The sequence below is a fragment of the Hylaeus anthracinus genome, unplaced genomic scaffold (assembly GCF_026225885.1).
Source record: "Hylaeus anthracinus isolate JK02 unplaced genomic scaffold, UHH_iyHylAnth1.0_haploid 11997, whole genome shotgun sequence".
NCBI lineage: Eukaryota > Metazoa > Arthropoda > Insecta > Hymenoptera > Colletidae > Hylaeus > Hylaeus anthracinus.
In genome coordinates this window covers 12,913,582-12,939,665 of record NW_026534344.1, presented here as the reverse complement: position 1 = coordinate 12,939,665, position 26,084 = coordinate 12,913,582, and the positions used below count along the sequence as shown (strand labels likewise).

The following is a 26,084-nucleotide window of genomic DNA, read 5'->3' as shown; positions in this document are numbered from 1 at the left end:
CACAGAACGACACGTTGCTTTTCTGGAGCGGATTTATTCGCTGTCGGGACAGAACGTTCTGTGCGCCATAAAGGGATGCGATAGTAACGCATTTTTTAACATTCATACGCGACAAATTTTTCACGTACTGATTTACGCTCCTGAACACCTCGTAGAGTCTTCATTTGGTGCTTTCAAAACCGTCGAATACTTCATCGGAAACGTTGAATAATTTGGGAGGGGATTGCACGCCAGTATGAATCGTTTATTAATCGATTTATGGCATTAGCTTTTCGAACATGTCTCCATATGTTCTGTTTCAGTATTGGGAAATATGAAATTTACTGTTTATCACCCTCTATTAGATTAATCGCAAGTATGTAATATTCGCACCTCCCATACCCAACAATAAGAAGTCAAACGAGAACACGAAACATAGGGCACGGGATTGGTCGCGTAGGTAAAGTGGTCGACTGTGGATCCGAGGATCGTGGATTCGAATCTCCATGCCTTATTATTAGGACTTTATAGTGATTACAAGGAAAATGAGACGAATAACTTTTTAACTCTGTCACCTTAAAGTCGATTTCTCAGTAGCAGGTTTAAGAAACGAGCAGGATTGGTTAAAACGGACTGTAAACCGAAGCAGTTTTACTTCCTCGTAAAATCAGTCCATCGCCATAAATTGACGATACTAATCTCGAGAAAATCCCATGAAAGGTTTTACGTCACGTCGTTTTTCTCGTTTGACGTAACCCTACTCTACGACATTGGACGTTTATAACCGCAGCAATCTCCCGCACGTTTCGGGATCGCTTTCCAATTCCTTATAGACCGCTGAAAAAGTTTTTAGTTTATGTCCATGTCTCTTGATTGAGAATTATCCATTGCTCGTTACGCTGGCACTAGGAAATTACCAATAAATCAGAAGTTAAGTATTGCATTATGCAAGAATTTTCGACGTGAACTTTGAAGACGTATCTATTTCTACGATCTGTACACTCCTACACTTTTTACTTTAGAAAATTATAATCAACCCTTTTTAATGTTCTAACACGTGTTAATTAATTTCACTGACCTCAGAATTTTCCTTCACTGTTACAGAGCAACCGTAGCCAGCCAGCCATTGGCCTGAAGGAGATGCCGAAGGTGCGGGTAAGTTTTTCCACAAGTGTGCTCAACGCTTCCGTCATCGGTGTCTTGCACCGTTAGGTTTTGCGACACAAAGACCAAATTCAAATAGGGTGTCCGTAGCAACGATCTAGCTCCAAACTAGTTACCAAGAGCTCGTTAGAGGCCCGATCGATGCCCACGACCGAGTTTCCCGTACTTTTGGCCAAACAACTTTTCAACCCGCCCCTTCCACGGGTTGCTTCTGCTTCTTCGAGCTCGCAGCAGGAAGTTGAAATAGGCGAACGCACCCCTTTCTCTCTTCGTTCGATATATATATATATATATCACTGGTGTTCAGCCAACCACGAAATCGCCCCACGAGGAGAGGGGCTGAGCATAATTTTACGACCATAGTTTTCACGGGAGCGGGATCTCCGTGTTTGCTCGCCGATGTTTGCTCGAGAAAGTATCGAGCAGACGATGTCATAGTCGACGATGTTCCCGTATAATTTACGAGCACGGAATCGCGTGTCGTGGATTGCCATTTTCGAGAGATGAGGATATTGGTCTCCAGTTTCGCACGCGTCGATTCGTTTATGGTTTCTTAACACGTGAGCTGCATCGAGTGCGTACATGTTATGAGCGTTCTTTTTGTGATGAAGTGGGCTACTTTGCTTTCAGGGGATGGGAAAAATCTTGCTCGGTTCTAGAGGGAATGCGAATAATGTTTTGGATCTATCAATTTGGAAATATCAGTTTGGATATATCAATTTTAATTGCAATCTCGAAGTTTCATAACTGAACTAGGAAATTAGTAGAGTACACTTACAACGTTTGAAGCTAAACTGTTGTATCCGAATATCCCGAAGATTTAATGACTGTTCGATTGACTGCGAATGACTGAATTCGACGTACATCAATTACGATAGTCTGGCTGTGGTCGTAGAACCGCGTCATGTAATTCGAAATTAATTCCTGAGTAAGCAATTCGTACGTCCATCAAATTGGTAACTTAATATTGACGAGTTATCGATTATTATTAATTACCATTGTTTGCTATTGCACTCGTGCGCGTAATGCTGTGCCACATGTGTATATAGTAATGTGCGGAATTATAATAGACCATTAATTAGGTGTGCTTCTAGTGCGTCCATCGGGGAAGCCTGTCAGGTATTAATATTGATGCTTTTTGGAATACATAGATCGAATCGAGGAGGTGGCATGGAATCCTCGAGGAATTTGCATTCGTAGATCAACTCTGTCAATGTGTTTGATGAAAATCCTGAATTTTGAAATTGCCTTCGATATTCTCAATTTTTAAACAAATATTATCGAAGTAATACAACCTTTTGTCGCGTGTTTTATTTGGAGTTTAGTATACATAATTTAATATAAAAATAAAAATTACAATCACTACAGTGGTAAGTACTGATTTAAATAGAATTAAAAAAAGATCAATAGTGTCTTTAATTTTTTTTTACTAAACATATGAGCTCGTATCAAAAAACGATCTCAAACTACATTCCATTGCGCACAGTGCTCGAAGCTATCAAAATAATTGTGATCGCAGGTTTCCTCGTTCGCGATCCGCCTAATTTAAAGTACCTACTCCCCCCATCGGTTTCGAGGTTATCATTCAACGTCGGCGTATCGCTGAAAATAACGACCGCCCACGCTTCATTGAGTTAAAACAAAAAAGCAGAAATTTACAAATTACTCCACATAACAGCGGAACGCTGACACCGATTGTATCGACTTCGGCGAATTTGCTCGCTCAAATCCCGTGTCAGTAATTTCGTCCCGCGTTTTAAATTAAAATGCGATTCGTGCACGCTGCGAGGCGAAGCTTGCGTCAATCGTTCGCAAAATTCTATTATTGGCGCGTCGACGGTGTATCGGAGCAACGTTCGTAAATATTAACGATGTAAAAATTCGACGCGTTCCATCGAACCGGTAATAACGTTCGTCGCATTCGATCAAACGGCGCGCAGCGACGATTTCGTTTCCAATAAAAATCAACGTTTCCGCGGCGCCCTTGCGCGCAACGCTATGTAAATTTCTGTCCGTGTGAGTGACAGCTAGCACGAGTGCAGCGAGAATGCATACGAACGAGCAAAACCACCGAATGACACACGTACACACACATAGACTGATCTAACCATCTACGCACGCTTGGCTTTTAATTCCTACTGGGCCTACTTTTTTTCACGAAACAAATGGGAACTGGGTGAGAACAAAGAGCTAAATGTTAGGAATCCTGCGATCTCTGCCGTTGGAAAAATTGCTGGGAAAACTAAATAGATCCGAGATTCGCTTGTGAAACCACTGATGACTCGATTCAGTGGCAGGGTAATAATATTTGGGATAAGTTTGCAGTAATTATTCAGAATATTCTTTTGCTCAGTATGTATGACCCAGTATTATGCCTCATATACATGTACACTCTTTTGTCGGGCATAGAAATTATTCAGTAATTATTTAGAATATTCTTCAATATTCTGCTGAGTATGTGTGCGACAGCATTATGGCTCATATATACTAATTTGTCGAGTTCGGAACTATACTCAAAATATCCTGAATAATACTGAAAATCTCAAGAACTCAAGATTATGTAATAAATGAAATAACATTGACAGAACTCAATAAACGGTTCATCAATCCTAATTTCTAATAATTAAATTCCATTAATCAATCGATCTCAATAAACCAACTGCGATCGTTCATGCTCCCATTAATGCAACGACACCACGCTGACTGGAACCGTTTAATATAAAATACGCCTTCGTATCCAAGGTCGTCGTTGTTTAATGCATCGAAATCGTTAGTCAGCTACGGGTAACGGTTGCGCGACGGGGATTAACCCGAATCACTTTTCCTCCTTCGCTCGTTAAGCTCTCCTCGGGACGGGATCATGTTGCGATTGTTATTCTGTTTCGCCTTCTTCGCGTTTCCCCTGGTCGTCGGTGCAAATGAAACTCGAAGGATTCGGGGCTACGGGAACGACGGGAACGCGAATAGTAACGTCTGCGAAACGACGTGAAATCGCGCGGCGCAATTTCGTGAGATTGCTTGCCGAGGCGACTCGTCGGAAGGACCATCCTCGTGGAAAAGAGCTTCTTGGAGGCACGAGGGTGCTCGTATTCTCCTCCCCCCTCCACCCTCCTCATCTCCCTTCGTACTCGCGAAAAGGAAATGCGACCTTCCTTTTAGGGGAAGGAAATGTGCAACGGTTTCTATGATAGTCTGTCAAATGCAACTCGCGTCTCGCTATGCGTTGTCCTTAATACGCCATTCTCTGGAATGAAAGACCCAAAGAGCATCGTTTTTGGGGATCTCGAGATTTATCGCGTGGAGAATGCAATAATCTGCTTCGTTCTAAGAGTATATAGTATGTCGAACTTGTTTTTAGAATTACTCGTTTGATAGTAGTGTTCTTCCTTGGAATTTTTGGGTGAGACTTACTGAAACAGGGAACTAATTAGTGACTTCATTCGTCTTTTCTCATTTTCATTAAATAAATGTAATAGTTTATGTAATGAATATACATAGATCTGTATCAATCATAAATTTATACGAATCCCCGAGTTAAATAATGTTCCTCTAGTTAGTTTTGTTACTTCTTCAACTCGAAACATTGTTCAACATGTGTCAGGAAAAAGGAAGCATTTTTATGAGAAATATTTTATAAGAAGCCTGTATTTTGTTGAACTTCTGCTCAAACTCCTTCTTTTTCTTCGAGAAGATATCCGTTCTTGCGGTACTTTCATTAAAATCAACTTTTACCTTGACACCTTTTTTCAGAAACTTTTCTCTTGGAGCAATAATAAATTTCTTATAATGAAAGTTTCATAGTAAGTTCACTAAAGCAGACAAGAAAATAATAGAATTTTATTATAATTTTCACTTGTAGATTGATATACGTATTTTACAAGAAGGCTTGAAGTTTAAGTACGAAACAGTCTCAACTTGTTGGTTAATTTTATTCGGGTTAAGCAACTAATTCGAGCCACGATATTATTCCACGCTAAGACCCGAGAACGCACACATTGGCGCAATGAACAACGCGCATATTTTACGACGCATTAGAAACCCCCATTTTACACATCGCTACACTTTGGTATCTCCAAAGCAGACCGATGCACGGTGAACCGTCTGTGAATGATAACTACCATGAACTCTGCGCTAACTTAGCTGCTAGGTGGAGTGAGATTTTGCCCTGGAGGTAGCACTAACCTCCCACGAAATGCACGTAATACGAGAAACAGGCGTCTACTGCAGTATGGCGGACCGTACACATTTCTAATACCTATTTATATGCTAATAACTCACGATGGGTATCTCGCAATCGAAATTGTCATCGTACGGTTTTCGACGCTGCTATACCATAACGATCGGTGGAGATAGTTTGACATATATTTCGAACTGCATCGAGGAATTTGACGTTTAAGAATTAACCTAATAAAAGGGAAAAATCTAAAATTTAAAGTATAAGTTAATTGTGTAACCTGAAGAGATAAAAAAGATTCATTTGAAATGGCTTTTCCCTGAAAATTCAGAGTTTTTTTAAACTCTCTGCGACATAATTTATATTCGATCGAATTTTATGTACCGCTTAATTTCCATTCTGCCATTCCGCACGACCGAAAATGGGTAGAAAAGCTTTTACCCTGAATCGATCCATTAAACAAATTTTCCCGCGCCACATAACAGATGGTTAGTGAAAGCTTATTCATTCTTCGATGCAAATACGTTAATTTGACTTTCTGTTACTGGATCCGTTTCCAATACTTTAAACAAAGAGTACTTCCCAATTTTGTACTTCTCGAAAATTCATAAAATTATTTCACCATATCAATAATCACGACTGATTACGTTCTTATTTTATTAAAGATATTTTCAAAAAAATATTACGTCTAAAATGACTCCAAAATTAAATATGTATCATTATTCATATTATAAACTGATCAACGGTTCACGAAATAAATTTTTCCCCAGTTGTTTGTGGTATATTTAACTATACATCAATTGCTGTATCTTTAACAACGAGTATATCGCATTGAATTCATAAAATTTGAACAGAGCATTGATTCCAACCATACTCTTTATGATTTCTGTGTTAAATTCAGTCCTGAGGTTATGATCGATAGTTATCGATAGTAATATCGGTGGAAGGTAAAGCTCGAAATTCCGCATCCCGACGATCCAAACCGATGTTATTAGGTGAAAAGTGCATTTCCAGTGGAAAGAAATGCCTACGAAAGCAATACGTGGCTTCCACGAGTTTCAAAAGTTCCACCACGAACCGAGTAACGTAATTTTATTCGGGCCACATTACCGCCGTTATACCTTCAACGATATTTCCCACTTCCACGGCGTTATGATACACAGACAATACACCGCAAACGAATGCATTCACAAATATGCGTATTCGCATACGCCTGGGTCGAAATAAAGTCGCTTGAACTGGAATTGTTCGCCTCGCCGACAATGTAACGAAATAAATAAACATAAAAAAAATCTCCCCGCCCGTGGATTTAATAAATTTCGAACGTTGTTCCGCGTGTAACACAAAAAGAAATCAAAAGTTAAATTCTGTTTATTCGTTTCTTGAGCACGGTGCAAATAATAAAAATGAACAAGGAAGAACTCTACACAAATGGTTCTATGCAGTTATAATCCCACGGCAGTAATTTGCGACAATAAACCGAACACGGTCGGAGAATACCTATAATTTGCAAATATCGAATTCGAATTTGACTGGGACTGAATTATTCATGAGGACGAAAACATTTTCGAAATGTATCCTGGACGATGTAACTGACGGCCACGTGAATTACTTCCGACGTTCGCAAAATTACTCTATTTGTGCGGGTTTCCCCGAACAATTTTCCTGGAACAATAAATAAAATCGGTTATCGGATAATTACATCGCCGCGAGACGCAAAAAAATATCCATTGTTTCGGAATATTTTACGAGCGAGATAAGAGCGACCGATTTCTGGTCAAGCGCGTTGCATTTTTCATAGCGTTCCTTTAAATTGAAGCTACTAATCAAATTTATTCCAAAAAACTTTTTTTTATGAAACATCTTTTATAATAATACAAAGGTTAAACTGTTTCGCTTTTGTAGGTATTGAAATATATGATCGAAAATTAAATTCGCTTCAACATCGGAATTTGAATTCTTTTTTAATTTCATTGGTAAAAGGAATAAGTATGGTCTAAACCCTTGGAATACAAACACAATTCCAGTGACTTTCTTATTGGTTTCCCTGCGACGACCACAATTACTTCCTTTATACTCGAATATATTTCAAAAATCGACTTCTATCTCATCGCGTTAAGCGCTTAACGAATGCCTGATACTTTTAACGGCGAAACGGTTGGAGTATTTCAGCAGCAGTCGTTTATTTACGTACAATTTTCGCCCGTCTGTCGCATTATGTCTTTCAGCAACAGCGATTCCTGGCTGTCACGACTCGCAGTTTCGCAAAATTATTTCATTGTCCATGATATTCGTCGAGTCGTCCAAGTCGGCTCCGCTCGTTACGTTTGAAAGCTTCTGACCGGAAACGAGATGACAAAGGAAGAATCTAATTCGCCGTTCGCAGCGAACGCCTTCGAATTTCCCAACGCGAAAACGCGGATCGTTCCTCTTGCTTCCAAGCACGTTTTACCACCTTCTCCGTCCATCTTACCACTTGACTGCTCCACGTTTCAAACGCAAGGAAACGTGACTTTCCGTCTCAGTTATGGTATGCGCAACTATCTCGTTTCATTTGCATCTGTTGCGCTGTAGGTATCGTGAAATTGTAAATGGCCAAGCTTCTTGGGTAAAATTCAAGTGAAAATGGAGGAATCGTTTAGAGGTAGTTTTTATTTTAATCGTTATTGGTTCCTTCTTGTTTTATTTCTTGTCGTGGTTCTGTTGTGCTTTTTTGGGAAGAAAAATACTATTCGTTTCTTTTTAGGGTTCACTGATCCTCTTCCAAGAAATTCAAACTGAAAAATGTAACATATCATATAGTATAATATACAAAAAATGATACAAGACGTGTACTCATAATGTAGACACTTTACAATCATGTTGTATAAATTTTCTCTTTGAAGAGAACTCAGAATCTAATCGAAACGTCGAACGTATCCTATTAAAATTGCAATATCCTTCTGTTTTAACAGGACGGCCAATGGTCATAAAAGTTCCTACGAAAGTAAAATATTTCGTCAAAACGATTCAAGACTATGTAATCTACCAACTTTATCCAAATAATACATTTATTTTTATACCTATACCTTTAAAATCATCAAATAAAAAAAAAATAGTACAATTTCTATTGAAATAGAAATACCATTAATATAATCTCTCCCTTTTCCCGACGCATATAGTTCGACTAATTTGAAGCTCGTCCTGGGCGTAGCAACCGATTGAAAATTTTCAGGGAACCAGGACGAGAGAATGGCATCTAATTAGAGCCTCGTTGGGGCACGTATCAATGCACGCGAAAATCGTAATTCGGTCGTTCGCGAGTCAACGAGTGAGTGCACTTAACGTGCGCGGAACGAGCCACGTCGGTCGACCGTACATTTCTTGGCGGTGTAATGAATTGGTCGGCTGCTAATTACAATTACAAATAGCTACGCGACCTTCCACCAACCTCCGTCGAGTGTCGCTGTAACGGCATCTCGGGTCTCCGTTGAATCCCAACCCTCGCCCTCTCAGGCTGCGGCCCTCCTCCCGCGCATTTCCGTCCTTATCCGTCCCGTCGAGAATACGGTTTCCTCGTCCAAACGCTCTCTTACATATATCCACGGTGCACCGCGCTCATAGATATGCAAATCCTTCGGAGCCGAGCGCGGAGCCCGGGCCCCAGAAATAAACGAGTATCCGCCAGAATCTCGAAATTACGCGTCCATTGGCTGCGCCCTGGTTCGATTAATGACGCTACGCGAACGTGAGCGTCTGAAGTTTGACGTTTCTGTCAGCTCGTTCGAAGAAATTCCCGATTTTGGGGTTCCTGCACCTGATGGATGTAATTTTGACTTTCGAGGGAGATTAAGATGCACCAGCAATGAATTTTTGGTGTGTTTATTTTGACGAAAATACTGAAGTCAACGCATATCTATTATACATACAGTAACTTCTTTGTAATTAGAGGTAGAAAGAGAATATTCATTTGTGATAATTGTTTCCAAAAATTTATTCAGTGCTGGTTAAAACTGCATATTCTTGGTTAAACACAATCGATTCGAGAAATGAGTGAATATTAATCCCACAGTGATCATCTTCCTATACGATTCCTCTTCGCGGCTGTTTCGATTCATCAATATCAATTTCATAAACTTCAGTCAGTTTATTTTGAAAAACAATGACGAATGTTCTGAATTTAGCAAACCTTGCTTCGATGAGTTGAGGCAAATGCGGAGAACAACATGCAACGCATCGATCATTCGAACAGAGCGCGCCTGATAAAAGAAACTTATAATCCTACAACGCTAGTCTCGTAAAAGATACAATCTCGTAAATTCTCTCCAACTCTTCGCTTTGCTTTCTGCTCGTAAACTCGAGTTCAGGAAGCCGCGCCACTAAAATTTCACTGAAACCTACCAATCGCTACCAAATATCTACACCATTCTTTCGAACGCCCGATCCGCGTAAAATAATATTATTCAAATTGAATCAGTCAGAAGCGAAAAGGAGAAGCAGAAATAAATCGACTGAGCTTTATATATGTAATTTCGTTTAATTCTGAGCTAATTCAGCTCCTGCCAAATTATTTGCATAGAATATTCGATAACTTCCCCATTTCCGTAATGAGAAATGGAGAGATTAACGTTATGTTAATTTCTGGAGTAATCGAATGCATGGATTAATGGACCAAGTTCTATTAGATATTGCATGTCACACGTGACTTGTACGTTATGATGCACCGTTCCATTTCAGTCGAGTTGTGTACCACAGACAGATGGTTATGTAATTGTAAGACCGACTAGACTATGTGTTTGATTGAACTTTGCATGATGAAGTTAAACGTTCGAATTATGAAAACAGTTGGCACAATCAAAGTCAAACAAGTTATTGCAGATTGAAGTAGATGGACACCTTCACACACATATAAAATTTGAAAACTGTTAGATAAAAAATACATTTTTAGAAATACGATTGTAAGTTCAATATACGTCCTGTATATACAGAGTGTCTCCAACTGAAAGAGACCACCACTTTCGTCTACACTGATACATACAAGAGAACGTATACGCCTTCAGTATCGAAAGGGATGAAAACCAAAATCCCGAAGCACCGTTTTAGAAATCCTTTTACCTCTTTTCCCAATCCCGAAAATGAGGACGTTCTCTCCAGCGATCATGACCGAGTTCCTTCCCGAATCCGGTCGATACTCCCCTTCTCCGCTCGTCTCCCGTCCGTCGGAATTCCATTCCAAATTTTCAGCAACAATGGGCACCGTTTTCTCGATAAACTGGCTGAGTACGTTTCTTTCCTGGTTTCTTTCACGGCGTTATCGTCCGTAGGAGTTTCCAATTGGCGACAGGGAGGCCGTCGATTCGGGGTTAAAGGTGCCGTGAGCGACGGTGGGTGGAATGCAGCCGTCGGAAAGCGCGACGCGGGGGTTCGGGGGAGGAGGCGAGAGGGCCTGTTGCTCGACCTTTGTTTTCGACGAACAAATAAACGCGACCTCCCCCGCTCGATACCGTCGCCGCGAATCGACGTTTCGCTAGTTTCCCGACCGCCCTCTCTCGCTCGACACCCCGTCTGACCCACCCCAACCCCGTCTGCTCTGTGAACGAGCCAAAGGGTTCGTTCCTCGTGCCAAGTCTCGTCGTCTGCCTCCGGAAAAACGGGCCATGGAGAAGAGATTCCAATTTTCCCATATTTCGCGGCCCTCTTTCCTCGAGACTAATGAAAACTCGTGGCCTTATTCGATGATAAATGCCGCGAGCCAGTGTGTGTGTATATGTGAGGGTATACACTCGATTCCATGCATATTCGTACCCTCTATATCTATTGAAGAAGTTTGATTAAATTAAATAATATTTTCGTTATAAGTACATATATAAAAATATACACTTGGAAACATCAAACCTACTATTTAATTTAAACAAATTTCGTCAATAGGTATAGAAGGTACGAATATTTTGGGGATCGGCTGTATGTGAATGTACTTTGGTACCCGATTTCCTATGGACAGAGAGCACCCTTTCGCTTGGGAACCGATGCACGATGATGCACTGGGGATTATGGCTAGTACTGGTTGCGTTTGGAAACTTTCAGTGAGATTTTTGTTGACACCTGACTGGAGTACTTGGGGTGATTTGGTGCGATGTGTGGCAGTTGGACGATCTTTTGAGGTATTCTTATGGCAGATAGAGGTCGAATGGACGGTGGCCAAGAATGTTGGTACGAAAGGATCCTGGATTTATTTGGTAATAAAGACGGCAATTGTATCGTTTTGTTGGTCTGTAGGATGTCTATGATGTGTTGTTGGGAAGAATGATTTAACGGTGGGAGAGCAACAGTGGGTATATTTGTTGTCGAGCCACTTCATCTGTTTACATTTCTCTAGTGGTTTTGGCGTTGGGGAACATAACCTTGGGCAAATAAATTCTATGTAAATTGTGATAAATTCATTGTTATTTTCACCAGATAATTAATTTTAGTTTACTTTTATTTATAGAGACTTTCAAGGTGATATAAGAATCCCTAGGTCTGCAGAAATGTTCAAAATATTTCTCTGGGACTATTAAAATGAGGTTTTATTATCTACCCTATATACGTGTACATGTGCATTATGCGTGAGACCTCACATGTACTGTACATAGGTGCGTACATGCATTATACATGTCATGAATGTAACAGGACGTATATACATGGATTATACAAATCGTTTACATTCCATATACACGTGCGTATATAGGGGACGTTAAATCTTCATTCCCACGGATACATTTACACGTACATACACTTTACATACATGTATATAAGAAACATAATTTCTCCCCTCTTCCTTCTTGTCATAACTTCTGTTAACGAAAAAAAACACAACCCTTGCTGTCCTATCTCGATACACTAAATGATAACAATAACAATTTAATTTTTCAATGAAAACTCTCTAAAATTCAAGTACCTATAGCAAAAACAGAGGAAAAAGCCGCATACATTACACGAAAAAATGTTCGCTAGACCAAAGAAGGTTCCGTAATCAGCCAAAACAAGAATCAACAATAGCAAACAGCATCAATCGCGTAATCGCCAAGCAATAACATAATTAATTTAATTTGAATAAATCTCTCGAAAACGCCAAACGAGGTTCCTCTTTCGGTCGGCCACGAGAAGCTGTCGGTCGAAGGGATTAAATATTTTCCTCTCAGCTTAAATCCGCTCGTCTTTTGTCCACGATCGCGTTCATAGTCGAAGCGTTTTCTCATTCTCGGCATCGCGCCTTTTGTTTTGCCCGTCTCCCAGCCCCGATCCAAACGTCTTCGTTCTCGCCTTTTGTGCCCCCTCGCGGCGCCCAACCCTTCCCCCGTCGGCTCCTCGACCACCCCCGTTTCCAGCCACCCTTTTACTCGCCCACCTTCCATCTTTACCTCGTTGCGACTTCCCGCGGCACTTTACCTCTTTTCGTTCGTGGTAAAAAACAGGCAGGAAACGCCGCAAGAAAGCTCGCGTGATGCCGGAGCTATCTTCCAGGCAGCTTTCGCAGACAGCAGACGCTCGCGGCTTTCGTTTGACCGGTAACCGACGCCCGAAAACTTCGCGTCAATTTTCACCCTCGATTTATCACCTTTTTGCCAGCATCGACGTCAAGCGAGTTGTCGACGTCGCGACGACGTTCGTGTACTGTACAGATGAAACTCGTCAAACGAATCCTGGGAGCTCGGCTTTATCGCGGCGAATGTATGTACAGAAGTATTTTTTGTACATTTAGAGTGATTTCTGCGCTGATACTGGAATACTGGAGAGTCTACGAACTTTTAGATCCAAGGTGTAGTATTCAGTTTTCCAGAGCTACCCCATTAAGAACTCAAAGATTACAGAACTTTGGAGTCTATGAACTCTTACATTCAAAGAGTGGTACACTTTTGCCAGATCTACTACTAGGAACTTAAAGATTATCAAACTAATCTTCTACCAGTTCAATTACAGTCCCATCTAGTGTTGAGGAATTTTCCTTAATTTAGTTTAACCTGTAGGAGACCTCCTTTCTTTCTCAAATAAAAATATTGATTATCAATAAGTGAGTACATTGTAAGAAAGCCAAGGATGAGACTATAATAAATTCAGATATGAATTCTTCTTCGTATACTGACGTACTCTTGCGTGTTCTCCTCTCTACCTTCAACCGAAATCACGGCGAAAATCAATACAATTTATTTCGTTCCGATTCGTAGCAATAGTGTCTTTTATTGTTGATTTTCTACGAGAGGTGTACCGAACGAGCTCGATGGAATACAACCATACGGCCCGATTGTTTCGAGCACAGCTCGCGAATGTCCCCTGATAGAAAAGTGGTGCCAAAAAGGTCTGGCAGGACTGCAGGAAAAATGAAAATGAAGTACCAAATGGAAAATGTTGAGTCGCACTTAAGGGGATGTTTCAGTCCAGCTTTTTATAAAAGTCAAATTTTCCTACGTTTTTTAACAGTTTAGGTAACAAAATGCTATACTAAAAATTAGGTCAATACATTTGAAAATAAATGTTGTTAAAACAAAATAAATATGAAAATTAATTTGAAATAATATCCACATTCAATCATCAAGATGTACTAGTGTCTACACTTACAATAAAACTTTCACACACTTTCACTTACACTTCATAACTGAATATGTTTGCTATCTAACTATGTTATACATCCATGGAACATGTAGAATTCGCGTTCCTAAGCAACTGGTATGCATTCAAAGAGCTCAGTAATCTCCGCGTTATCCAGACTATCAAAATCCAGAAACCAAAGAAGTTTTCCGTCAATTTAGGCGAATTCACTTCCCGTTTCCGTGCGTTCGAGCACAGATAGATCCTTGTAACTAACCGCACAAACTCCGATTCCGTCTGCCAAGGAAACGGGGGAACTTCTGGGCGTGCAGTTTTAATCGGCGATTGGAGACGAACCGCCAGGAAGGGAACACTGAATAACCCAGCGTGGAAGACAAACAACTGACACCTTCGGAGTTTAGCAATCTCCTCGACCCCTCCCATCCGGACGTTCGTTGTTCATCCTTAATTCGAGATCTCGTCGCTTTCGATACGTCGACAAGCATTTATTGTCCCCAGCTCCACATCTGTTTCGCGAATAATTTAATCCCCGATCGGTGCCGTCGAAGGAAACTCGAAGAGAGGAGGTAACCTAAGTAAGAGTGGCAGTAGTGGAGATCGATGAATGCACCAACCTGAGCCATCGATACCTTTGAATTGAAATGTGGACTTCCTGTTTCTACGAATTCACCGAGGCGATACTTAACAATGCCACTGATCAATATTAATTTACCTAAAAACAGACAAAGGGGAATAAACAAGTTTGCTGTCCGAGAGGAAATTACGTAAATAAACGCTCGAATGATTCCTTTTTAAGTACCTTGGGGGAATTTGGTCAAATATTTTCTTCATTTCAAGCTTACTTGTGAGACTGCTAAATATATTTTCTGTTACCAGAGAAACAGTTATTCTCTGAAACTTGTCAGGTTTGCGCGCAAAAAGACGAACGTCGTTAAGTACACCTCAGTTCCCATTGTCCTGGGAAGATAATTCACAAAAGGCTCGGTCCGTTCATTTGTATAATACGTTATCCTTTACTCTCTCCTTATAAACTGTACCTGGGAGGCATCTTAGTTTATCCAACATCGCGAAAGCTCTTTCGTTTCTTCGAGTTAGCCTTTGTCCTCCGAGCGCATTATTACCCCCAACAATTCCACGCGGTGGTAATAATGACGGTGACCCCCATTACCAGAACGTGTTGGCGTAAATATTCGAATACCCTGAAGAGGGGAAAAGATATGCTATCGGGTAATACGCCCGTCTCAAAGGGTTAATTCCAATTCGGCATTCGTCTAAAGCTTGCAACTCGAGTAAACGAGTCACCCTTTATACGTTGCGTTTAACGAGACGAATTAAATAAATAGAGTCCAGCTAGAGCAGATCGAATCACATACCCAATCGACATCAAAGATCGCCAAAAGCGAATTAGCAGGTCGAGTACAGTTGAACCAACCTTCGTTATTAAAATGTTCGACCGTCCGAGCGCTCTGCTATTTGAACGTTCAGTTATTCGAGGTATGACTGTGTGGAACGACGTTTTTCAAACTTTTTGCAGTCGTAGAGCTCTTTTTGCATCGAAATATATATTTTTAAAAATGAAGCACATACATTATCCGAAATAAAAATAACAGTCGATGTTCGTGAATTAAAAAATAGAACTATTGTATAATTTAACACCCCAAAAATTTGATAGAAGTCGATGCTCGCGAGTTAAAAAGTAGAACGATCGTGTAATTTAATATCCTACAAATTTCGTTTCTCGAACGCCGTCGTCTCCCTGTTAGCTCGAATAACACAGGTAACGTAAGTCAAAGAGACGCGCGAACATCCCCCCAACGGTGAATGCACCCATTCGCCAAACCGAACCGACACAATGGGTAGGGGGAAGATTTATAAGCCGTGCAAATAACTCGTCGCGGTTTGTTGACGTTCGCGTTTATTCGACGCGAAATACGGCCTCGCCTCGAAGAGTCGTCTTGCACCGTGGGAAGAGGCGTCGCGACGCGTACCGCGCACACACCGACGCCGTAGTTGAACGGTATCTTTCGTTTCAACCCAGAAGACCCCATTCGACACTGCGATATTTCGGTACAAGGAGCATCGAACGGGTACCGCCATTCACCGTGGCATTTTCTTCTTCTTTATTGTTCGTTCGTCCGCTTCCTTACGATATTCGTTTTCGGCTTTCCTTTATTTCCGTTTGCCCGCGCCCGCGAAACAAAGAGGACGGACGCCGCCGTGGGTAGCGTGCAGCCCTCTTTTGTGTTTGCTCCTCCGCCTCGGAGCTCATCGCCCCCCGAACCCCGCCGAATCCCTCTGCAGCAGCGTCCGCAGTCTTCCGTTCTTCCGTAACTTTTCCATTCCTCGCCGCGACGCTCGCTACTTCGACTAATCACCGGGTACCTCGGCGAAATAGAAAGGAAGCGGAAAGGGACCACGGGAAACGAACGAAGGGAAGAGAAGTCGGGACCCCTATCCTGTAAGCGTCGTCGTTGAGAGGGGAGATCGAGATCACGCCCTAAATTGTAGGTTCGCGTCAAAATCGAGAGGGATATCATGGCCCTTTGACCCTTTGAGCTGATTTTAACATGTATGGATCTGGTCGATACCGTTTATTTTGCGAAGTGGTTACGAGGTTATTCAACACCATGTTCATTTATTTGTTGGGGGTGCGTAGCTAGCAATTGACTATAACGCTTATTACACTTAGTAAGCTTATCAATGCAAAGGGATGAAAAAAGATTTGTGTGAAATAAAATTAAAATTTTAATATTAATAATATTAATATTTTCCTGAACTATTAAATTTGTGTAACCCTTATGTTTGAGCCAATTTATGAATCACACTTTAAAATAGAATATTACATTTTTTTTATTAATAGGATAGACTAGGACGAACACAGCAAATTTTTGTAAATTATTGTGAAGTCAGCTTCATATATTCAAACAGCTGAACTGAATGTGTGGTATTCAGATTGAAATAAAAAGTGAACCTGTCACTCTGGAAATGGGTGACGCGAATAGGCAACGTGTAGAGATGCTTCCGATAAATCGTATTTATAATTTTTATAATTATCATCGGTTTACACCGTGACAGAAACGCGGACTGATATTATTTGTGACATGGTAAAATACGAGCGTCATCCGTATTCTGGTGACGCCACCCCCTGTGGATTTTGCACGTCACGGATATTCGGTTGACATGACAGTCGACGTGTTAATTCACAAAGTACAACATGAGCTACAAGAGCACATACAGCGAAATAAAGGATTTGCCTGAAGGAACATTAAAATATTTTTATTTTAATACAATGTATGTGGCATGAGATACGTACGATTTATCTTATTTTAAATGAAAGTGTAGATGGTTACAACTAAACCTGACAGCTGCTGTCGTTTGTGTTGACAGGTACAGTTTGATATGAAAAAAGAAAGAACTAATTCTAAAGTTCTTTTAAAATTTTTTCTTAAATATCTACAACAGACCTTAATAATATATAAACCTTTCAACAAACATTCTGAACTTAATTCAAAATCTTATTTTTCAGAACCATGTCTTGAGTACAAATAAATATCTCATAACACAAACTTATACAAAATCACAAGTACACCCTTCATTTTATGAACAAACCACAAGAGACACAAAAATATTCAACAACTTTATCGATCGATTCACTTACACTTAGTCACGTTTAATAAACAACCTCGTAGCGTTGTCAGTTGTCTCGAAAGACGCAGCGCAGCTTACCAACTTACACACGACCCTTGTCGTTTGAAACAAGTAAAGTTTAGCCGAGTTCAGTTCCAAAACTATCTGCCAGCGATGATTTTACACGCGCCCGGTCGAAAATCCGGTTATCTCTCGCGAAAAGCGGTGAAACGATTAACGAGAAAGTTCTCAACCGGAATTATAGTCGCCCGTTATTATGCGTAATTCGTCTTACCTGTTCACCCAGTTCTTTGCAATTAAAATCCTGTTCCACTAATTACTTTCACGCTCACAGATGAACTAAAGCCGCTTCCGTTCATCCAGACGCAAGTTCTATTTATTTTTAGTCCTTCTGGTACCTTGCACTTCAGTTTCATCATTAAGTTGCGCGAAGGTTACACTTTTACGCCTTGTCATAGAATTGTCTATTCTATGTTTGAGAGAAATTTCGTGTTGGTGGGAATCGTCGATGAGTAATAGACTCGTGTTACTACAACATTCGTTAGACTGTTAACAGCCTACGTTGCTCAAGTAACGGCAACCGCGTGGCAGATGTCTATGCAATTAGAGAAACACCGCCGGATTGGCTGAAAATTATGCTGTCCACAATGGAGAGTTTGCTTGCACGCGTGTGGTTGTCTACTGTACGTCAAATAGCTCATTTTCACGAGATGGCAGAACGTTGTACGATACGTACAATTACGTGCAGCCTGTGAAAGTTTATAATTAAAACTCCTTTTGGTAACAAGGGATGCGTCGTAAACTCCTATAGAGTGTTTACTCCGCAGGAAAAAACTCGTGTTAATAAAATTTTTAATACTATACCTAAGTCTTTTTAGTGTCAGAGGAGGCATCTATTTTTCTATAACGCGTTTAGTCTTCAAAAATAAAATTCTGAAATATTAATCATTGGATCGAAAATAGTATATGTACATTTTTTAATAACATTTCTATAGATGTAGCTGAAATAATTCACGCGTTGATCACATGTGTAATTGGTATTCCTACTCGATTTGGGACGTGAAAGTCGTCGAAAGGCATTCGAGATAAGGTCGAAAACATTTTGATCTAGTAAATCAAAAGGATTGCCTGCAACGACCAGAAATTCGGGGTATGGGTTTAAAATTAAGTTGAATGCTTCGAAAAAAGTATCCACTTCCGAAAGGATCAAATTACTCTGCATTTTGGATAAAACGCTACCTCGCCCGATAACTGCCTTACTCGCGAATACCGGTAATATTTCCGACGGTGAAACTTTATTCGCAGCTACCCTGTTTTCAGCTAATAGCTCGGTGCTTGTTTGAAGTTTCACTCGCATTCTCATAAATTATACGCGCAGTGTACGGGCTACACGCACCACGCCGCCGAGAGCTAATTAAAATACATTACAGAAATAAACCCAACTATAAACGATCTTTTCCGCGTTGGAGTATGTTAATTTCTAACTAACCTATCTCGCATGTAACATTTTGTAGTATACCACCAACGGGCAGATCTGTGTTCAAGACAACAAACATTCTGCTCTCGAATTACTCAAAAATTATATTTATTCTTAGAAGAAATTTTGATCCTTTAAATTTCAAGCAAAAATCCCAAGTCCTAGTCACTTTTCCAAATGCTATACATTTATATTCTCAAATATAATTAGCAAACCCCTAAAGAGACTCAAGATCAATAAACAAAAGACAGGATTCCCATTTTAGTCTACTTTAGACACGTAATAAAAACTCTCCTGTAATTAATTTTTTCTCGACATAAATATAATAAACAGCAGGTGACTGGCAGCGTACGCATCGTTCGAAATGAATGGGTCTGGACAAGCGATTCCCTTTGGCCGCGTAATTTAATCATTTCTCGTCATCGCGATTCGTTGAAAATGCGAGAGTTCCGCGTTTTAAAATCGCCGATCGAGCCGCGACAATTATGGTAAATCGCTGCAACAAGGGGCACAATTTTACGCGCATTACCAATCAGAATGGAGGAGAGAAAAAAAAGAAAGAAGTGCTCGCATGGCAACAGGGATGGAATGGAAGATGCACGCGTATACGCGCAGCCAGTTTCGCTCGAAAGGAACGCGATACGTAGCAATCAGATTGTCCTGTGCGGTGAATGTCGCAATAATTAAAAATTGTTGCGTGGGGTATGCCACACAAGCTGTAATTACGGATTCAAGTGCGCCTGTTGCTTAATTAGTAATTATTATGATTTCTGCTGCGAGCCCCGTCCATGTGTGTACGTTCCTCGCTCTGCAGCTGCTTTCTACCGGGTGTAACCATTTACGGAATCGATAAAATATGTTATGGCGGTTTTATGACGTATGACTGGGCATAAAGGTGACTGGGACCGGTGCAATAAATCTGTAATAAAGCATCGACGTGTGCCGTGCTATAACTCGGAAACATTATTCGCTTTTTGAACGAGTGCCCTGCATTGTGTATAAATAAACGCGTCGTTGACAATTTTATTTTGAAATTTTCGTCGGGGACTTTAGTAGAGACTATAATCTGAATTGAGAGTCCCAGTTAAATTTAGCTCTTTGAAAACAGTGAGCTTTGTTTAAATGCTATGGATCTCCAAACAAGTATACAGCATGCTTATACGTATTAAAATTAAAAAAGCAATATTTTGTATTTCCTATGAAAAAGACAGAGACATTTTGTTTCTGAAAACAATCGATTTTGATATTCATCGAGTACACACGCGCCTCGGTTCAAACTAGTCTGTCGTGTCTGTCCATGACTGACTGTTTCTACTTGAATTGCTGTTTGCAAGCATTGATTGCGATATGATATTATCTGCTTCAACTGGTTCTAACTAGATAGCGAGATCGATGAAAAACAGATAGCACCGTTCTACTGTCAATATTCACTAACACTATCACGAGCAGAAACAATGAGTAATGGACGAACACGCTACCCAAGTTGTTCGGAATTGCAAACGTGCCAGGCGAATATTTGCGATCGATTTTTTGAGAAACGAACTCTGGTATGCAAAAATTGGTACATCGTGCGTTTCATTTATTTTCGTATGTAGCTGCTGGGTTTCAGTACTTTTCAGTTACGATTTGAACGCTGATACCTGTGGCCCCACTTGTGTTATTAAACACATTTGATTCATATACATGTATTTATGTATTTCTTATCGTTATGATACCCTCAATTCTTTTATTATTGGAGAACTATTACGAGCTCTATAATTGTTTAATGAAACTCACACTCTTATTCATCGATTAGACATACATTCGGCTTATGTACAGTCAGTCACATAATTATTTGTGTCTTCTATGTTCGTTAAAGAAGTTTGTTTAAATTAAATGATAGATGTGATGTTTCTGAATAAATTTTTCATTATCAATATATAAACGTGTAAAGTTTATTCGTGTACATATTTATAATGAAACATTGATTTGGAAACATCAAATCTATCATTTAATTTAAACAAATTTCTTCAATGTCTTCAAGTGTAAGATGTTTAGATTCTAAAGGTGATTAAAATAAATAGTCAATAGGTCAATGAAAACCATATTGCATCGTGGGTAACAACACTGTAAATATAATAATGAAATATTAGTAAATATAATAACTACAGTAACAGGTATAATAATTTTAAATAATAATAAATGTTCCCTAAACGAATTGAAATCTAATTTATTAACTAAACAATACAAATCAACGTATGTAAATCGTGTCTATTGTACGAAAAGGTGTACGACACTATTCTTTTCCTCTGTTTCGCAAATACTCGTACTTTTCAATGGAAAACCACTTCCTTTTCAGCTAGTTTCCAACTCACACCACCATCCTAACGAACTCCTTGCACATTGGACGACACAAAGAATTCCAGAAGCACGTACACCCGTGTCGACCAATTATTAATCACGCGAATATCTCCCAGCAGCTTAGCCACCTGTACACCCGTTAGATTTCTGCACGCCTTGTACCAGTACCAAGGCTTGTTTACACTTTGGCGGAGAGTTAAGAGCTTCTCCCAGGCGCTGGGGTGCCGAGTAATCGACTTTCCTGACCCAGAAAGTCAAAAGGGCTTCGTTTCCTTGCCGTCTGTCTCTCTCGCCCACACCTATCCGCCATTCATGCGCCCTCCTTTTCGCTCTTTCCCCCCTTCCGTTTGATTCTTATACTCAGCCGACCGTCCTTTTCTCTTCAGCTCTCATCCCCCGGCTCGCCCATTCTCTTTTTCCTCTCTCCTCTCGGCGACTCGCGTATCCAACTACCTGTCCTGCTTCCGGCTATCCTCCTGCCTGTTTCACTCGGTCTGCCAGTCCACCGTTCGTCGAACTGCCGAACAACCACCCCCTTGTGCCCAGTGGCGCATCCAGAAATTCAGCGAGGGAGTGCAGACAAAAATTAACGGGGACGAATTTACGCCACGATGATTGTTTACACTGTACTAAAACAAATCAGAGCTGTGAGGTATTTTTAAGGGATGATTGTACAGGCCTAGATAAGAGAGTGATTAATTTTTTGTACAGTAATATAAGAAGCTATACCAACTCTAACAGATCTTTTAGGATGCCAAAAGGATTTTGTACCACGAATATAATCAAAGAATTAACCCTTCGAGTGCCAGAGGAAATTTTCATACCAGACAATATTTTAGCAAAGATGCATGACTGTAAACAAAAATGTATATTTCAACCGTTATATATTATACATGTTACACTATTCGAAATAAAATTGAAGTGGACAGATAAATCTTTACTTTCGTAAAGTAAAATTGATTTTTTAACGAGTTATAGCACTTACAGCTTCGAGCAGCGATAGGCACTCCAAGTTCCTTGGCACTCAAAGGGTTAATATAAATCAGAAAAGAAGGAAAGTGGTCTCAAAATGCGCCAATCTAACATCAAACTGGGTCCACATATCCATCGTTTCGATACGAAAACTGAGTTCAAATTGAACACCACGTTGTACTCAAGGATAGTTTCGAACTGAAAACGCGTATGCTCGAAAAAAATACATATTTCCAGAAGCGAGGGTAGGCGCGATTGCTCGCCAGCACCAGCCTTGATGCGCCGCTGGCCGTGCCACCCCCAGGTTTCCACGCTGGAGTGTCTATTTTCCCGCGGAGTCGAGTCGGGAGTCGAGTAGAGTCGAGTAGAGTCGCGTCTGAATTCGGCGCTGCCGCGGAGATACGGTCCGTATAGTTAAAATCGGGCACTGACCGAAAACTTCAATATTCCGGCTCTTTCACCGACGAGAGGACGTGGAAGGAGCCGAGAGATATCGACAGTTTTCAGCTGAATCCGAAGACGTGGCCAGGAGTAAAGAAACTCCGGTCGCGGGGAGGAGCGTCGGGGGTTTGGAAGAAGAGCTCTAAAAACGCTTTTTGTGGCGCAACACCGGGGCTCCGGGGATCGGGAATTGAGATGCCGCATCCGAAAGCGTTTCCAACTCGTCTAAGTTCCCGGGTAAATACCCGGGGACCTTGATTCTCGCTGCAGCGAGATATTGTAAGCGCGTGCACCGAGTATCCCAGAGGTTCGGAGGCTTTAAAAAGCACACGAGGTGCTTTATTGTTCGCGATGCGAGCGATACTGCACCTCCCCAAGTTTTATGCTTAACCCTGGAATTGCTTCCGTCGCGTTCGAGTTCTCGGGTCTTAAACTACTACTCTCCTACTTGAATTTTATCAGGTTTCGATTTGAGTAAATAGGCGGAAGTTTATGCAGATAAAGGGGGAGATACAATTTGTACAGCTTTGAGAGGGATATTTTGTGGTTGATATTACTCTTGCTCTTTTGGACGTACTTCTTTTTCTATTGATTTAACGTCACGTTAAACGGCTTACGTAAAGTCAATACCATAAATATTCGTACATTCTATGTTTAGAAATCTGTCTAAATTGAATAATAGGTTTGATATTTTCAAATAAATGTGTCATTATAAATATGTACAGGAATGAACTTTACACTTGTATGTATTTATAATGAAATATTTATTTGGAAATATAAAATTTATCATTTATTTTAGACAGATTTCTTTAATAGATATAGAAAGTATGAATATTTATGGGACTTACTGTGTGTGAAGTTAATCTTGTTATGTGATGATGAGTATTTAACGAATGAGAGGTCTTGAGATGTTTGTTCACTGCTGTTGAAGTTTTCGTGTAAGGTAGACGTAATTTCAGCTAAAATCTTTATTTAGGAAATTCCTCTCTGAAATATGAGAAGATTCTTTATTTTATAGAATTGCATTTTATGGGGTTTAATAATTATAATAGATTATATTTCTGTACATTAGGTAGGTTTTATTTGCGGTCGAAATGTAGAAGTTACTAAACAAAATACTCTCAGTGAACGAGGAAATCACAAACGATTTTAAAAGTGACTTATTGAGTGTAAGAATGAACGAAAGGACGACATTTCTTTGACAATCAGTTTCCCAAGTATCCTCCAGAGTTATTAGAAGCCTGTTCGGCCAATATAACGACCGATTTCTCACGACCCCATTCTTCTTCTTTACTTTGCAAGCGCTTGTACTTTGCAACGGGAAACCGCTTCCTTTTCAGCTTGTTCTATACACCACTCTCGATAGCACTTAATAGTTCCCGACAAAGTAAAGTTTTAAGAGTATTGTTAAAAATAAAGTCTGTAAACGGAACTTCTACTTTTCATGTTTACAGGGTGCGCTGAAACATCGTGAACTTCTGTTTCTTATTTTCCTGTATTATTTGTGAGATTTGTATTTTCTATTTCTGTATTCGAATTGCAATGCAATATTACTATTAACAACTGCTTTGACTGGTTCAATAACATCTCATATTTTTAATGCAGTTGGCAATGATATAAAAACTTGAATATTTGTTCAAAGAACAATTTCATAAAAAATTACTGGTCCTCGCTTGGCGTATTACTTGTTGAATTTGTTAGGACACGAAATACGTGTCTATGGACAAGTACACTTGAATGAAAAAGCAGATTTCAAGGGTGCAAATGGTGAAGTCATTATACAGCGTTAAGTAGATACTTAGTAGTACAATTCTCAACTCAGGACTACGGTAAATTGGAATTAAGTCATTGCCCTAGTTTCGATTAAGTGGCGAGAATGGTATGGCAATTTAAATAGAACTGCGCTTTGAGAAATTCGCTAAGAAGTGTTCGTGTATGTGTATTACTCCGGACTTCAACTTAATATCTTCTCTGTTCAAACTCCTTTTACGATAACACCGCATCCTGTTAAGTAACCTAAATAGAACTGTTAACTGAACTCTTTGAATGTTCTCGTTTAGTTGATTCCTCCATAGCAGTTTCTTTCATTTCCTTTATGTAACGTAATTGCAGACGTAAAATAAACTAAAATAATCGAAGAAATGTCTGGTGCTTGGGTTAGTCTTCAGACCGGCGCATGAATCGCAGAATTCTTAATGACGATTGCTGCAACGTCGTCGTTGGACTCCTCTACATTTGTCAACAGGGTCGGTCGCGGTATTTATTTCGAATTGAAAGGCAACCAAAACCGTTTGGCCTTTCATTTACGAGAAATCAACTCGGTCGACAGGTCGTGGGGTTCCCTTGAAATTCAAATCGCACCTACCGCGAGAAAGTAATAAAGGAGCGCTTTCATCATCGTCCTAGACGTCTGTGCTCGGCAAAAGAGCACTTAAAACCACAGCCAAGCCTCGCCATCATCGCGCCTCCTTCAACCGCCACCGACAGCTTCTGTGTTTTCTTCCAACTTTTATATAAGCGCTGGCCTCTTCTTCTTCTTCTCCTCTCCACGTCAGCTCTGTTACACTCTTCTTCCCCCTGACTATTCTTATTCCTTTCTTTACTTCTACCCCGTAACTCTTACATCTTCCACTCTCTTGTTTTTTTCTTCTCGCAAACACTTCTAACGTTCTTTCGTTTTAGCCCAAGCTTCTCGTCAGCGTTTCTTCTTTCCTCCAGGATTGTTCGATCTATCAATGTTTTCATCCTCAAGTTTTTCCTCCGCTTTGCACTTCCACGGATTCCCTTTGTTTCGCATCTCCGGATCCGTTACACTCTTCTCTGACCCACTCGTATTTCTTTCTTCAGTTACACCTTCTATTTTTCTTAGCGAGCACGTTCAAGGCAGTTTCGTCGCTGGTTTTCGTTGGTAGTTTCTCTTCTCATGGAAATGGTAAAGAGATACTTTTTAAACTGGTGTGCGTAATCCGCCATTTTGAATTACTAAATTGTAATTTCAGATTTGGAATCAGCGACCCTAAAAACCCCTCCATACGAAGTTTCATCCAAACGAATCACTTTTCGCATTTTGTCCTGTCGTATTAGACCCACCATTTTGAATTTATACATTTTGAGTTCAAATTTGGAATCAGCCCTAGCATACCAAGTTTCATTCAAACGAATCACGTTTCGCATTTTGTCCTACCGTATTAGAGCCGCCATTTTGAATTTGTAAATTTTTAGTTCAAATTTGGAATCAGCGACCCCAAAAACCGCTGCATACCAAGTTTCATCAAAATTGTTCGAACGGGAAAGAAGATAAATTTATATTTCTTCTAAAGAACA

The 26,084-nt window shown here is 40.2% G+C and overlaps 1 protein-coding gene across 1 annotated transcript in view; it reads left to right on the top strand.

The window, feature by feature from the left end:
• The window catches only part of LOC128889199 (uncharacterized), a 423,312-nt gene that overhangs the window by 17,745 nt on the left and 379,483 nt on the right, over positions 1–26,084 (top strand). Inside the window, exon 2 of the mRNA XM_054146613.1 lies at positions 1,084–1,134. Within this exon, the coding sequence (XP_054002588.1) occupies positions 1,084–1,134 (51 nt within the window). The remainder of the gene's footprint in view (positions 1–1,083; positions 1,135–26,084) is intronic.